General features: G+C 61.6%; 1 protein-coding gene across 1 annotated transcript; it reads left to right on the top strand.

Moving 5' to 3' along the window:
• The first annotated feature begins 4,984 nt into the window (after positions 1-4,984).
• On the top strand, positions 4,985-11,387 carry GM2A (ganglioside GM2 activator). Its single transcript, XM_090020486.1, has 4 exons — positions 4,985-5,143; positions 6,870-7,022; positions 8,726-8,908; positions 9,745-11,387. Exons 1-4 carry the CDS (start codon positions 5,072-5,074, stop codon positions 9,898-9,900), a joined length of 564 nt encoding a protein of 187 aa, XP_089876612.1. The 5' UTR covers positions 4,985-5,071; the 3' UTR covers positions 9,901-11,387.
• Positions 11,388-13,899: the final 2,512 nt, after the last annotated feature.

Genomic DNA, 13,899 nt, shown 5'->3' with positions numbered 1-13,899 from the left:
GGCAGAGTCGCTCCCCTTCCCCGACAGCAAAACCATTGGTGTCAAACGCTGGTGGCTGTTGCCCTGCAATCCCTGGCGGGCTCCCGGTGCCCCTGTAGGACTCTGCCTCTGCCCGCCGGGATCGGGATTCCCGCTGTCTGGTTTGGCTTGCGCCCCGCGGGCGGCAGGAGCCTGCTCTCCATGAGCTACTAGCTGCAATATGATAAGCATGTAGGATGTGCAGATAGGCTGGGCTTCCTGTGCGTGGCAGGCAGTGCTGCGGTTACCCCGTGCCGTTGCACATGTTTGTTTTCAAAATGCTGTCTTTTCCCTGGGGGCCTGGCCCTCAGAAGAGCCTGTCCCGGGGGGTCTCCCTCCTTTGGGGAGGCGGGTTTGCTATGTGACCATTGAGATCTCTGAAGTTCACTGGCAATAAATCCCAGTCCGATCTCTCCTGCGCAGCGTGCACCGGAAGTGCCCTTGCTGGGGAGATCGTGCCTATCTCCCTGTTGCACGCGGCCCCTCCGTGTGTTGGTGCTAAGCTCTTTCTCCGTGGCACTAACAAAGCGGGATCCCGTGAGAAACCATGAGCGCTTTTGTATCGCATCTTCGTCCGACATCTAGGTCACAAGCTGGGATGAGGACCCAGCTGCGCGGGTGAAGCCAGCAGCGCACCCTGCTTTCCCGCAGAAAGGCAAGGCAAGCCGGATCAAAGCTTGGGCAGCCCTGAGGCTGCTCTCAGTTATGTTTAGAGCCGGGTCCGATGGGCAGGGAGCACAGGGGTGATTAAAGCCCCAGTTCCTCTCTGCCCCAAAAGGTTGGGGTGAATCAGAGTTGAAAAACAGCAGCTACTCAGGAGGTTTTCCTTGACACTTGTTGCTCTCAGGGGTGGGAGGCCGGGTGAGAGGGTGAGCATGGCTAGAAATGCCTCCTTCCTAGCATCCCAGTCCAGGCAGTCTGGGTTGATCACAGACTGTGCGTGCACAACAGGCTGTGACCCCGGCTCAGAAGGGTATTAATACGACAATTGTCAGATGCGACCTGCTGCTTGGAGAGGCTTCTCCAAGGCTCTGAACAGTATTTGATAATCCCCCATCAGAAGTATCCACAGTGATATTACTGTAATGTATTTATCGAGGTGCACGGATAAGAGTGGCGCGTGTCATAACCCCGGCTGTATTTCGGCTCTCCATGTTTTGAAGCTGCTAAGGGCTGGTTCGGGTGGAGCTGACACCTCTTGTCTGAGTCCGAACAGAAAGTGCGGCCCCCCCGTGCTATGGACCTGAAAGTGAACTGGGGGATTGGGGGGGACACTCGCTCAGGAGCTGGATTGGCTTCATTCGGCCCAGCTGCCTGGGGCAGCGTGGGGCCTCCAAAACACAGAGGACTTCTTTGCTCTTTCCACTTGTCTCTTTGCAAGCTTAGACCCAGCCCAGGTTCCCAAGCCCCATTTCGGGGGAGCCCTATGGGTACTTGTCCTTATTTGCCCTGGGACAACTCGGGTCAGCATGCATAGGTGAGGCCCTTCATGTGCTCAGGCACGTGGTTGGCAAATATATTATCGCCGTGAAAATATATAAGGAAGAGAAACTTTTTGTTTTTTGCAGCTATCTAGTTGGTCTAATGGGGTTTTGGTTGTAACTGTGTTGGTCTAAGGAGAGACTCCCTATGCCTAGGGTGGCCATCGGAGAGGACAGTCCGGTTGCCCTCTGTCCTCTACTGATACGAAACTGGATGCCTTTATGCCCTCTGTATGTCTCTCTTCAAGAGAAAAAAAGGCATCGGGTTTGGTATCAATAGAGGACAGAGTAGCAGAAAACCGGGATGTCCTCTGTGATGACCACCCTTCCTATGCCTGAAGAAGGGTGATCGTGCCTGAAAGCTTGCAGATAACTTTCCCCCTAACTACTCAGTGGATCTAATAAAAGATATCACTTCTGGCATGAGTTTTGATTCCTAAGGAAGAAAGGGGCATTTGGGGGAGTTTTGTCCGATGAAAGGTCTGTGCTTTGTGGGCAGCAGGTGCTTTGGGTGAATCTCCTTGGTGGTCCAGGGCCCAGCTTTCCCACCTTGAACATTTTCTACTAGCCCTGGATAGGCACATGCAGACCATCGTGGGTATAATCAGGGGTTAAAGCATCACTGACTCTTTGCAAGATCAGGGCTTCAAAGCAGGCAAGCGAGCGCACCAGGCTGCTGGAGGGCGGCGAGCTGGAAGGCACGGATCTGGGGCCTTTCGTAACGAGAGATAAATAACTGAGCTCTTCTTGCCAGCAGCGATCTCTGCCGGCTGCCTTTGCAGCCGAAGTCAGTCCAGGGGTTGTCTGCCAAGACTCTGTGGCTTGGGATCCGGCTGCAAGTTCCCAGGTCCTTCATGCTGCTTGGCCATGCTGGCCCCAGCTCCAGGGGGTCTCCAGGGCCCTGCATCTAAGCCTAGAGGCAATGTGGGCTCATCTCTTCAGGATGGGGCAGGGAGTTCAGACGCTTCATGCTGTTTTGGGGGAACAATCAAAGTGTTGCAAACTGGGGAGGGGGAAAAAACGGTATCCAGTTGACATCAGAGGGGCTGAATGCCCAGGCTGGGGGTTGCCCTCCATCCCTGTGTGGACCCCGGCAGTGGCCGTGGAGGCAAAGTGCGACCGGCCCGTGCTCCTTGTCTGTCTTCAGGCCAATTCTCTGCCTGGAAGTGGTGACTCTGGCCTGGTAAGAGGCAGAAGCTGAGGATGAAAACCGTACGGTGACGTACCCCTCCTCGCTCCAAGGGCACGGGGAGCGCGGCAGCCCGAGGCAGGGGGCGGGAGGAAGAGGTCTGCAAGAGCAGTGCTATTTATTCCTCAGCCCTAAGCCTCTGTCGGATGATAAGGGACACAGTTGTCATGGCCTGGCGGGTGTGAGGCGAGGGGATACGTTCCAGGCCCCCTCCCCGTCCCCACCCCGGTGCCTGTGCGCCTGCCTCCTTACTAAATAAGGATGAGCTGCCATCACCGCCGGGCTGCTAGAAATAGCTCCCGGCCAAGGGTTCAGGTGGCCCCGGGGACCTTCACTCGTGAAGTCGGGGCTCCTCCTCTCCTGTGTTCTCCAGCCCCCCGGGGTGGCAGCCACAGGGCTGCTGAGCACCCGGGCAGGATGCAGCATGCTCCATTGCCAAGGGGCCGCCCGGCTCGCTTGTATTCCTGACATCCCGTCTGGATGAGACATTCCCACCGCTCCTGACCCTCGGTCACTCGGACTGTTTCATCAGTGTCCTGGGCCCCATCCTTAGAGACCTGGTGACCTGTGGAGGTCTCCTGCAGGCCTAGTCCAACCCCAGCCTGAGGCTGGATCAGCCCTGTCCGAACCATCCCAGACAAAGCCCTAGTCTAACCTCTTTGGAAAACTACCATCACCCCTGCCGCAACACAAGACGTAGCCCCCAAACCTGCCATAGGGAAAACGGGGACGGTGGCAGCCAACGTCCGGCTGCTGCAAAGCTTGTTAATCAACACAGATCTTGGGTTGAGACACTGCCCCCAGCTACAGAGGCAGGCAAAAAGCCCCGGGCCCCATGCCAATCTGAGCAGGGGGTAAAATTCCTTCCTGACCCCAAATGCAGCACTGGTCTGACTCTGAGCAGAGGGGCAAGATCCTTTAGCCAGGGCCCTATGGGCTCGAGTCCCAGCAGCGCCACTGGCACAGCCCAGCCCCTGTCCCCAGCCTGGCTGCAGCCAGCACCCAGTGGGGGGAGGCTTTCCCTACGTGGATGCAAGTAGGGGCAAGAGAAATCGCCTCCCAGCCCCATCCTGCAACCAGCAAAGCCTGGGGAAGACCCAGCGCAGAACATGGCTGCACCTACATCATCCCTGGCCAACCTCGTCCCAGCCACCTCCAGCGATGGAGAGTCCACACCTTCCCTCGGCATCTGTCTGCTCCATTGCCTCACTGTTGTAACAGTGAAGATGTTTTTTTCCCCTGAGATCCAACTTAAACCTCAGCCTCAATCCTGGGAAGGAGCTAGCACCAACTGCTGGTAGAGGCAGAAGCCTGGGCTAGTTGGACGCGACGGGGCAGGGCTGTGTCCCTGGTGCAGCTGCAGGAGGAGCAGGACGTCACCTGTTCCCTTTGCAGGAGGTGCAGGTTACTTGTGGGGGCAGCTCACCGTGCTCCCCCTCCTGTCTGCCCCTTTGCCTCCCAGCTGGGACGCAGCCTGGACCCTCTTGCTGGGTCCATTCCCCCACAGGCTTGCTGGGAGCAGCCCGTCCTGCGCTGCAAGGGCTGGGCTCGAGGTCCCGGCCGACTGGGGGGTGCTCCGATATCTCGTTAGCGCCGTTAGAAGATTGGAGCGAGCCTGGGCTGAGCTGCATGCGGAAAGCAGCTCGGCCATCGGGGGTCTCGATGCTGGTATGACTAGACTGACGCCCAGGCCACGTGCGGGCAGCGCCGCGGGGCTCCGAGAGCCAGGGACTGCGGCCGGGCTGGGAGGTTAGCAGTGCAGACCCCTGCTTCCCGCAGGAGACGGGGAGTACGGCCGCGGGACCCTTCGCGGGGCGCGCGCCAGGCCGGGGCCCGGTGTTGCCCACGGTGGACTCTGCGGAAGGAGAGGATGCCGTGTCACCCCCTGGCTCGGAAGGGGGGCTCTTCAGTCCCACAGAGAGGAGGGGGTTGCTGCGGCCCTTGGCAAACCCGCGTGAAAGGCCCTCTTGAGTCACGACCGGAGAATTTTTCTTGGAGGGATGCTGACCCCTCCTGCCCCGGGGAGGCCCAGGCGCGGCAGGCTCCCGGCGCCCCTGCGCAGAGGCCTGCGGGGTCTTCCAGGAAACTTCTGGGTTTTCCCCAGCGAGCAAACGCGGCGTCCCGCAGACGGAGCCGCCGCGCCGCGGGGCGGGGTCCCCCGCACGGGGGGCAGAGGGCTTCTGGCCGCGCCGGGGAGGCCGCAGGCCCTGCGGGGCCTCCGCTCCGGGCTGCGCGACCCCCGCGGGCGGCGCTGCAGGGGCGGGCTGCGGCTGCGGCTGCGGCTCCGCCCCCGGCGGGGCGGGGCGGGGCGGGGCCGGGCGCTGACGCTCGCGGCTGCCGCCGGGGAGCGAGCCCGCCGCCCCGGCCCGCGCCGTCCCGCGCCATGCACCCGGCCGCGCTGGCGCTGGCGCTGGCCGCGCTGCAGCTGTGGCCGCCCGGGGCCGCGCTCCGCCAGGTGAGGGCCGGCGCCGCGAGCGCCTTGCGGGCTCCGCGGCACGGTGCCCCCGGGGGGCCGGGCGCAGGAGTGGGAAGACCCCAGGCCAGGGGAGGATGCCGGAGCCCGGGGGTGGGCCCCAAGGCGGGGTCGGCGCCCAGGGCCGCTGGGGAGCACGAGGGGGCTGGGCCACCCCCCTCCGCCAGGCGCCGTGTGCTGGCCTGCCCGCGCGTGGGAGTGGGGCGGCTTCCCGGCCCCGCCCCGCCGCCTCGCCCTGCCCCGGGGCCCCTCTGCCCCTTGCGGAGCACCTCGGGCGCCCCGCTTCTGTCACTCCGGCCCCTCCGGCCGACCCCGCTTTCTGTTCCCCTGTCGCTCCCGGCTTCGGTTCCCCTACTCCCACGTCGGGAGCCCTGGGAGACCGGCCGAGGGCCCGCCGACTTCTCAAGAGATTTCCTGCGTGCCTGCCCGGGAGGCTGCGGGGGGACAGGCAGGTAAGCAGCTGTTGCCGCGGAGCACAGCTGCAGCGCTGGCTTGTGACCCCCCGCACCCTCCTGACCACGGGTGGGTGCGGGTCCAAGTTAGCCTGGGGGCTGCTCTACGTTGCACCAGGCTGAAGCGAGGGGTGGCTTGTGCCGGTGGCCACGGGGGACAAGATGTCCCAGCTCAAAAAGAGTCCCCTTGGCAAAGCCAAGTCTGGCTGGAGCAACAACTCGCTGCTCTTTGGAGCCTGCCCAGATCCGCAAACACCACATGGCTCAGGCCTTCCCCTGGGGCCCGTCACACGACACGCACAAGCTGGTTCTCTTGACCCCAAAACTGCTTGGCATAGGGTGGAAAGGGGCACTGGGGGGAAGTTGAGCGATGCACACATCTGCATTTCCATCAGCTGAACCGCGGCTGTGATAAGAGCAACCCCTACTTCCCTTATCCCCCCTGCCTGCAAACCCAGTGGGGGCTTTTGCTTCTCAGCCCAGAGCTCTCGGTTCCTGCTGGGCTTCAGCAGCAGCTCACACGGCAGGGGGTTAAATTATGGAAGAGCACAAGGTTTCCTGTGCTTGCTTAGACCTGGGAAAGGGCCTTTGATGCATGGGGGGGGGGCAGAGATATCAGTAAATGGGTGAGTCGAGGTCACACGCTGCGAGGACCCAACACCAGAGGCTCACACACTTTTTAATCATTGTTTGAAGCCCTCACTAACCCTCTGCATGTCATGTGCTGAGATGACTTGGGTTGGCGCTTGCAGATAGCGGGGCCTCGGGACCCATTCGGCTCTGGGGACAGGCTGCAACGTCTGCTGAGGGAGGGCTAGAAATAGGAGGGGCTGCCCCGGTGTCTCTCGCCATCCAAAAACAAGAGCCGGGTCCCCCGGGAGAGGCAGGCTGCAGCTGTTGCTGCCTCTGCTCTACCCGCCCTGCTCGGGGTAGCGAGAGGTTGGTTTCTCACAGGGCGAACCGAGAAGCATGTTCCCGCGGCTTAGGTGTTTCTTCTGAGCCTCCCCATGCATGAGCTGCTGGTTGCACGCTCTACCCTGTGGTAAGCCGGCCCTAACCCACAGTGGCTTGTTCCTCATGGCAAAGGTGTGAAGTGCGCGTTGCGATGAAGTCTCGTCACCGTGCTCCACTGACTTCCCCCTGCTGCCGGAGCTCTGACTCCCTGCGGCCGTCTACAGGGAGCGTCGGCAGACGTGGTGCCACGTCCCCAGCGTAGCGCGGACGCTCTTTCACCCTCTCCCCCTCGAATCCTGTAGGTCCGCGGCTTCTCGTGGGAGGACTGTGGTGGCGGGAAGGATCCTGTCGTACTCCGGAGCCTCTCCGTCGCCCCGGACCCCATCACCATCCCAGGGAATGTGAAAGTCAGCGCGGTCGTCACCAGCTCAGCTGCCATGACCTCGCCTCTGAAGGTACGTGAGCCAGGCGTGCCCCAGTACCCAGGCTGGGTGGCTTTGCAAAGCTTGGAAAGCAGGGGGCCCAGAGAAGTCCAAAGTGCCCGGGGTCAGGCTGGACTGAAGGCCTGTCTTAGCAGGGGAAACCACCTGGATGCTGCGGGCTGAGCAGCTGCGTGCAAACAGCTGGCGGATTTTAGCCCCGGAAGTGGAGGCAGTGCAGAGACTTCCGTTCAGCTCCATCTTTGCTGCTGGGAGGGAAGGCAGATGAGAGGGCCAGGGCGGTGTTCCCGCCTCCCCCAGGCGACGGGGCGGTTGCTTTGCAGCGTTGAAGACGTTCCCCAGACAGGTTGGCACACGTTTGCTGCTGGCCTGGTCCGGACGGTCTTTCCAGCATGGGCGGGGAGCTACGTCGCAGCTCCCGCCCAGGTGGCTTGCTCACGGACGGGGCGTCACTGCCCTCCTGCCGCCGGGGTGGTACGGCCGCAGCGAGGCGGGCGCCGGGAGTTGAGGCTGCACGTCCTCTGCGTCGACAAGCCTGGAGCGAAACGCGCCCTGCCCCTGTGACGCGGAGCTGGGCGGGAGCCCAGCCGCCCCCGTGCTCCTGAGCAGCCCGGCGGTGCCTCTGCTGTGGTGGGTGCTGGGGAGGATCTCGGGGATCGTCGCCGGGCCTGAAAAATGCCAAAGGAGCCTGATGGATGAGCCTGAATCCCAGGGCACGGGCAGGCTGCAGCGCTGAGTCCAGCTCCATCGTTGGGTCCAGTCTGGGGGGTGGCAAACCGTGCTTCCCAGTCTGAGAGTAGACTGGGAGCCAGGGCCACGAATGAGCAGGGAAGGCCAAGCCACCAACGCCGCGCATGTCCCTTGCATTCAGCAATGTGGCAGTACAGGGCACGGCTGCCCACCCCACGCGGCCTTCCTCTGCTGCAGCCGGCACAGAGGGACCCTCTGGGGATTGCGGGGAGCAGGTGGGATGGTGCTTAACCCCGGGCCCAGCTGCAGAAACCAGGCGAGCATCGTTCACCCCCCTTCCAGTATCACCGCATCCATAGCAAGCTGGCTGGGGCAGTAAGAAGCACAAAGCCATGTCCAGAGTGGCCCAGGCCTCTTTTATTTGGCTGCATGAGCCCTTCCTGTGGCTCCCTGTGGGGCTTGCTATTGCCACTTCTCGCATGAAAGGGTCACATCCTGCCCTGGACTCTCATGGGAGCTGTGCAAACCCAGAGTAGCAGTGCCAGTAACACATGGCAGCAATGCCTGGTGATTGAGGCTCTGCGTGCCAGGCGCTGTACAGATTGAGACCCGGTGGCAGTGCCTGTCCTAAGAGCTCGTGATCTAGAGTAGGAGCGGTGCTCTTTGAGGGCAGGATCCAAGCAGAAGGGGCCTCCAGTGAGCTGCCCTGCATGGGGAGCCTGCAGCCGGATGGCTTGTCCCTGTTCTGGCCTAATGCTCTGGTTCTCCACGCTTGGCAGACGTGGGGCTGGGCCCGCTTCTCCATGACCGCTGTGTTCCAACTCCATGGGGTTTCCTTTAGCAAGATGCATCCCCTGCCCACAGGGACTTGGAGTTTAAGGCCTGCCAGAGAAACAAAAGTGGGACATTGCTTAGGATGGCAGGCATGGGGAGGTGCCCGTACCTTCCAGCTTTTCTTGGACAAGAGGAGGGAGAGACCCGCCGAACTGTGGTGCTCTGGTATGTGACTGTGCATTCAACCTTTCCAGGGGGTCTTAACTGTGGAGAAGAAGCTGGGCGAACTATGGATACAGATCCCTTGCATCGACCAGCTGGGCAGCTGCACGTACGATGACGTCTGCAGCATCCTGGATGACATTATCCCCCCCGGCGAGCCGTGCCCGGAGCCCCTGGTCACCTACGGCATCCCCTGCCACTGCCCCTTCAAAGCAGTAAGCTCCAAGGCAGCAGACACCGTTGGCTGCCTGCAGACCAGCTCCTCTTTTCCACCGAGCTGGGGTCTAGCTGGGGAAGGGACTTTGTGAGCACCGGGAGGGAAGAAGATAGCAACTGGCTGCTGGGCTTCTCCAGTCGCTGGGGGTCAACGGCGCAGGAGGGTGCATGCCCCGTGGCGGGAGCCGTGGGTTCAGTTGGTTTCCTTCCCCTGCGGGCAGCACTAAGCAAGCTGCTGGCTCCGGGGCTGCTTGGGGGAGGCAGAGGATGCTGGATAAAAGCCCCAGCCCCTGGGCCTTTCCTGGGCTCGGGGAGCCCGCCTGCTGCTGGGTTGGAGACGGGAGCCTGGGTCTCAGCAGGTTCACCTGGGCCCCAGCTCGCGGTGGTGCAGCGAGGCGAAGCCTCCGAGCCTGCCCCGGCACAGGGGTGTCGCAGGGTGCGCCCGCAATGCAGCCCCAGCCATAACTGTGGTAGAGACAGGGGCTGGGGATGGCCTGTTTTCAGCAGCCAAACTGGAGGGGGGACAGAGGCTCCCAGACGTGGCTGCAGGGAGTCAAATGGAGCCAGTCCCAGGCACTGGCAGGGGGCAGAGAAATAACCCTGCGAGGGCAGGGCAGGAGATGCCTGAGCAGGGAGCCGGAGGATTCCCCGGAGAGGGATGGCAGCAAGGGGGCAGTCAGCCACCAGGAATGATGGATGTGGAGACACCGGTACGCTGGTCCCTCCCAGTCGTGGCCGGGCTGAGCTCCAGGTGCTTGTTATGACCCGCTGGGATCTCAGCTGGGCTTGCCCCAAACGCCGCCGTGGGGGCTGACATGTCCTTTTCCCTCCTCAGGGCTCCTACTCGCTGCCCAGCAGCGACTTCGCCTTGCCTGACATAGAGCTGCCCTCGTGGCTGACCAACGGCAACTACCGCATCCGGGGTGTTGTGAGCTACGGCGGCAAGGAGCTGTCCTGTGTCCAGCTGGAGTTCTCTGTCCACTCCAACTGAGGGTGGGCGGCCGCGGTTGACCCTGAGCTGTCTCCCCTGCTGCTGCCGCCATCCCTCCTTCCTGCTCCCCATCCCTGGACACGCTGCGGGTGGTCAGCAGCTGCCCTGCCGTACATAGAGCAAAGCGTCCTGCCTCCCCGTCCCCCGGGGTGCCAGCCAGCGGTGCCCCATTCAGCTCCCTGTACCAGCTTTGGGCCTGACCCAGTGTCCCCTGAGCCAGTGGAAAGACCTAGGCCAGACCCCCCCATTTCCTCTGACTTTGGACCAGGCTCTTGAATCACAGCAGGGCAGTGGGGTGGGCAGCCAGGCTCTTCCCACCCTACTGCCTCCAGCCTACGGAGATCTGCTGACTCCTAATCCCATGCACGAGGCTTCCCAGGCCACCCCCCGTCCCCAGCCCCCCACCAGAGCAAAGGCAGCTGTAAGGAGGCCTGATGGAGTAGATGCTCCACGCCTGCTTGCAATTAAACTGCTTTCCTAACACTAAACACTGCATGTGTCTTCCTCCTCCCTCCAGCCAGGAGTAGCAGCAGCCATCCAGCTTGCTGAAGTAAAACAAAAGGGGCCTTCAGACCCCTTCATGCACTTCAGCAGGAGATGGGCCGAGCATCGTAATAGTCATTCTTAATGGATAAATCAGGGATACAGGCCATGCTCGGGGCCTGCGGGACCAGCAGCCAGTCCGTTCTGCGGTGGTCCTTCCTGAGTCAGCTGCAGCATGGAGCCTGCCTCAGCAGGTAGCTCCAAGATCTGCGACATCCCGTAACCTTCTCCGATGGGACCAAGCCAGGACAGATCCAGTCCAAAACCAGCATTGCTGGCCACGAGGAGGATCAAGCAGGCAGGCTGGGTTTGGCCTGCCAGCACAATGGACCGTGGACTGCATGGACGTGGCCTCTCGCCGGAGGAGAGAGACCGAGAAACAAGTGCCACATTCCTTCCTCCCCCCACGGGACCAAGAGACGCGCTCCGCCGACAGAGGGAGATCGGCTTCTGCAGCGCAGATGTTTGCCTCTGGACGGGAACGCAGTACTTGCTTCCCGAGCACGCTGAGACGTGTTTGCTTATGGAGCTGGTCCTCGGGTGTGTGCGGGAGACGTGCCACAGCGGCCACACACCCTCTCCTCTTATCCTGTGCCCTCAGCTCGCACCCTGCCCTGGGGTTGTGCAACGCAAGGAAGCATGAGATGCTATCACCATGCCTTCAAGTCCCCATGCCGTAACCACCGCGTGTCCTGGTCTGGGTCAGGGCTCTGTGCCATACTCGCAACCGAAGGGTGGATCTGCCTCCCAACACTTTGCAAGCCTTCATGTCTGTACACCAAGACCTTTAACAACTACCTTCCCACTTCCTGAGCTTGATGCCTAACAGCCTCCCAAATGTCATGCCTCTTGCCCACAGCCTCATTGGTGTTTTCCTCGCTGGGTTTGATTGAGGAAAGCCACTGCCCTTAGTGGTGAGTTTTAATAAATCTTTTTACCTAGAACGCCTGAGTCGCTCATTCTTGGGGTCTTGGTGACCTTGGAATCGGTGCTTCGTTTTTAGTAAACCCCGGGTGACGTGACCTAGTGCATGTGGAAGTGGAAACCACACGGGTTTGCTGGCAGGGGCAGTGGGTACGTATTCAGCACCGCTGCCCACACACATCAATCCTAGCTCTTTTTTCACTCCCTGTGTCATTAAAGGTAGGACTTGTCATGAGATGTGGGGGGAACATTCACAAAGGGGTTGGACACAGGCTCGGAGCATCAGTCACTATTGAGCATAGGAGTGAGGGGCATGGTCTCTGAGTCAGAGCTTCCTACACATTTAAATGCTGGAGGCCGCCCGGGAGAGAGGAGCAGTGGAAAGACCGAGCTCAGACCCGGCTCACTCCCTTCCAGCCACTGTGTGATGCAGGTACAGTTTTGGGGGGGGGGAGGGGTTGGCACTCTTGAGTATAGCCCCTGAATCGGTACAAGGTGCAACACTGGCGCTTCAAGGCACAGACCATGCCCACGGTAGTCATGCTCCTGAGCCTGGTGGAGGTTAGAGGTGAACCGATACATCGGTCCGATACCGATCAGCACTGATATAAAGAAAATTATCTGTATTGGAAATTGGCCGGATAATTTGGCTGATAAATGGCAGCACGTAAGTGGCCAGGAAGGAGTGCAGCCCAGCAGCTTGGAGAGCTGCGTGCAGCTGGTAAGTCCGGTGCAGTGGAAGGGGAGGGGAAAAGGAAGGGGTGGGGGCGCAGATCAAGGCCCCCCGCAGTAAGGGAGGGAGTGGGGCTGGGGCAAGCGCTGCCCTGCCAGCGTGGGGTGGGTGCAGGACAGAGCCCTAGCTTGTTCGGGGGGCGCGGGGGGTGGCACCTGTTGCTGCGTGATGCTCATCCAGGAGAGCTTGGGGGGGGGGGCATGTGCCCCTGGATCTGCCTGGGGCAAGGGCTGCATGGGGCTCCTCCGGGCCAGGCTGCGCTCAGGGTGGGTGGTGGCCGTGCTGGGAGAAGGGATTGGGGGGGGTAGCCCCCCCTGTAGGTGCCTCCCAGCCCCCTGGGAAGAACCCGGCACAGCCTGCAGCGGCAGCTGCTCTGCCCCAAGCAGATCTGGGGGGCGCATGGGCCCGGGCCCCCCCGGGGTGCATGTAGCTGTGGGAGCTGCCCCCTCTCCACACCCCTTGGACGAGCCACGGCTCTGTCCCGTGCCTGCTAGGGCTGTGCGAAACGGCACTGTTCTGTTCCGACTTCAGTGTCGAGGTTTGGATGGAACAGTGTTTTGTATCGAATTTTAATTTCAAGTCAAACAGCCTCACCGTTTTGACACTGGGCTGGGGATGGGCTGACTTCCCCTCCCCAGCCCGATCTAGCATGGGGGATGGGAACTCAGCCCAGCTAGGCTGACTTCACATCCCCAGCCGGACTGTAGGGCTGGGGAGGGGAACTGAGCCCAGGATCAGTTCCCTTTCCCTGCCTGTGATCGGCTTCCCACAGTCCAGCAGCAGGAGGGGTGGGGGGCCCGAGCTCCACTCCCGGCTGCAGCTGGGAGCACAGCCCTGATTCTCCCGTCTCCCACCACCTTGCCATTGGCTGCTTCGAAACGTTTCGACTAGCCTCGTTTTGTTTCGAGGCTGTTTTGAAGCCCTCTGTGTTGATTCGATTTCACTGTTTTGAGCTCGGAAAGAGTTGAAACAGTGTCGAATGAAAACAGGCCGTGAAATTTCGCGCAGCCCTAGTGCCTGCCCCAGCCCCACTCCCTCCTCACTGCAGGGCCCTTGATCACCCCCGCAGCCCTTCCCTCCCCGCTCCCCTTCTACCGCAATGGGCTTACTAGCTGCACGCAGCTGTTGGAAATCGGATTGGGATCGCCCAATACGCCTCCTTAGATATCGGCTACCGGTATCAGCCCCCAAAATCTCTATCGGTGCACCCCAAGTGCAGGTGACAGGAAGATTTTCAGAGCACCCCGTGGGCCTCCTCGTACATGAGGCCGGAGATGCGCTTCGTGCTGCCCCAGCGAGTCGGGGGGTGGGCAGCCAGCTTGGCCATCCCCTGGGTGTTGCTGTGGAGAGCTTTGGTTAATGAGACTCAGCACCACCGTTCCCCAACCCCTTGCTGCCAGAGATGCTCGAGGAGGCGCAGGCCATGGAGGTCCAGGGTGCGGCGCAGGCGATGGAGTAAGATGGATTTTGGGTCTGACCCAGTCCATGGCAGCCCTGACGTTCTAGCTCACGGCAGCCTCCGCTTTTCTAGCCTTGGGGTGACACCCGAGCACCATTAGCAGCCGGCGGAGCCCCGTCTCCCTCCAGCACTGGGGCCTGCGGGCTGCGGCGTGGTACTCGCCGTCTTCCTCGTGCAAGTTGCACGTTTCCCAAGAGCAGATGAAGTCCCCCTCCCGCCCCCGGTTCCCGCGGCTGGGCGCTCTGGGTGCAAGCAGCCGCGGGAGAGCCTACACGGGGGCCTCTCAAGGGCGCCGCGCCGCGCCGCGCGAGGTGTACAAAGACCCACGCCATTCAGATCC

This window comes from Crocodylus siamensis, chromosome 10 (genome assembly GCF_052110815.1).
Source record: "Crocodylus siamensis isolate JL-2025a chromosome 10, ASM5211081v1, whole genome shotgun sequence".
NCBI lineage: Eukaryota > Metazoa > Chordata > Crocodylia > Crocodylidae > Crocodylus > Crocodylus siamensis.
The sequence above is the reverse complement of the archived record's forward strand: the minus strand, read 5'-3'. Positions and strand labels throughout refer to the sequence as shown.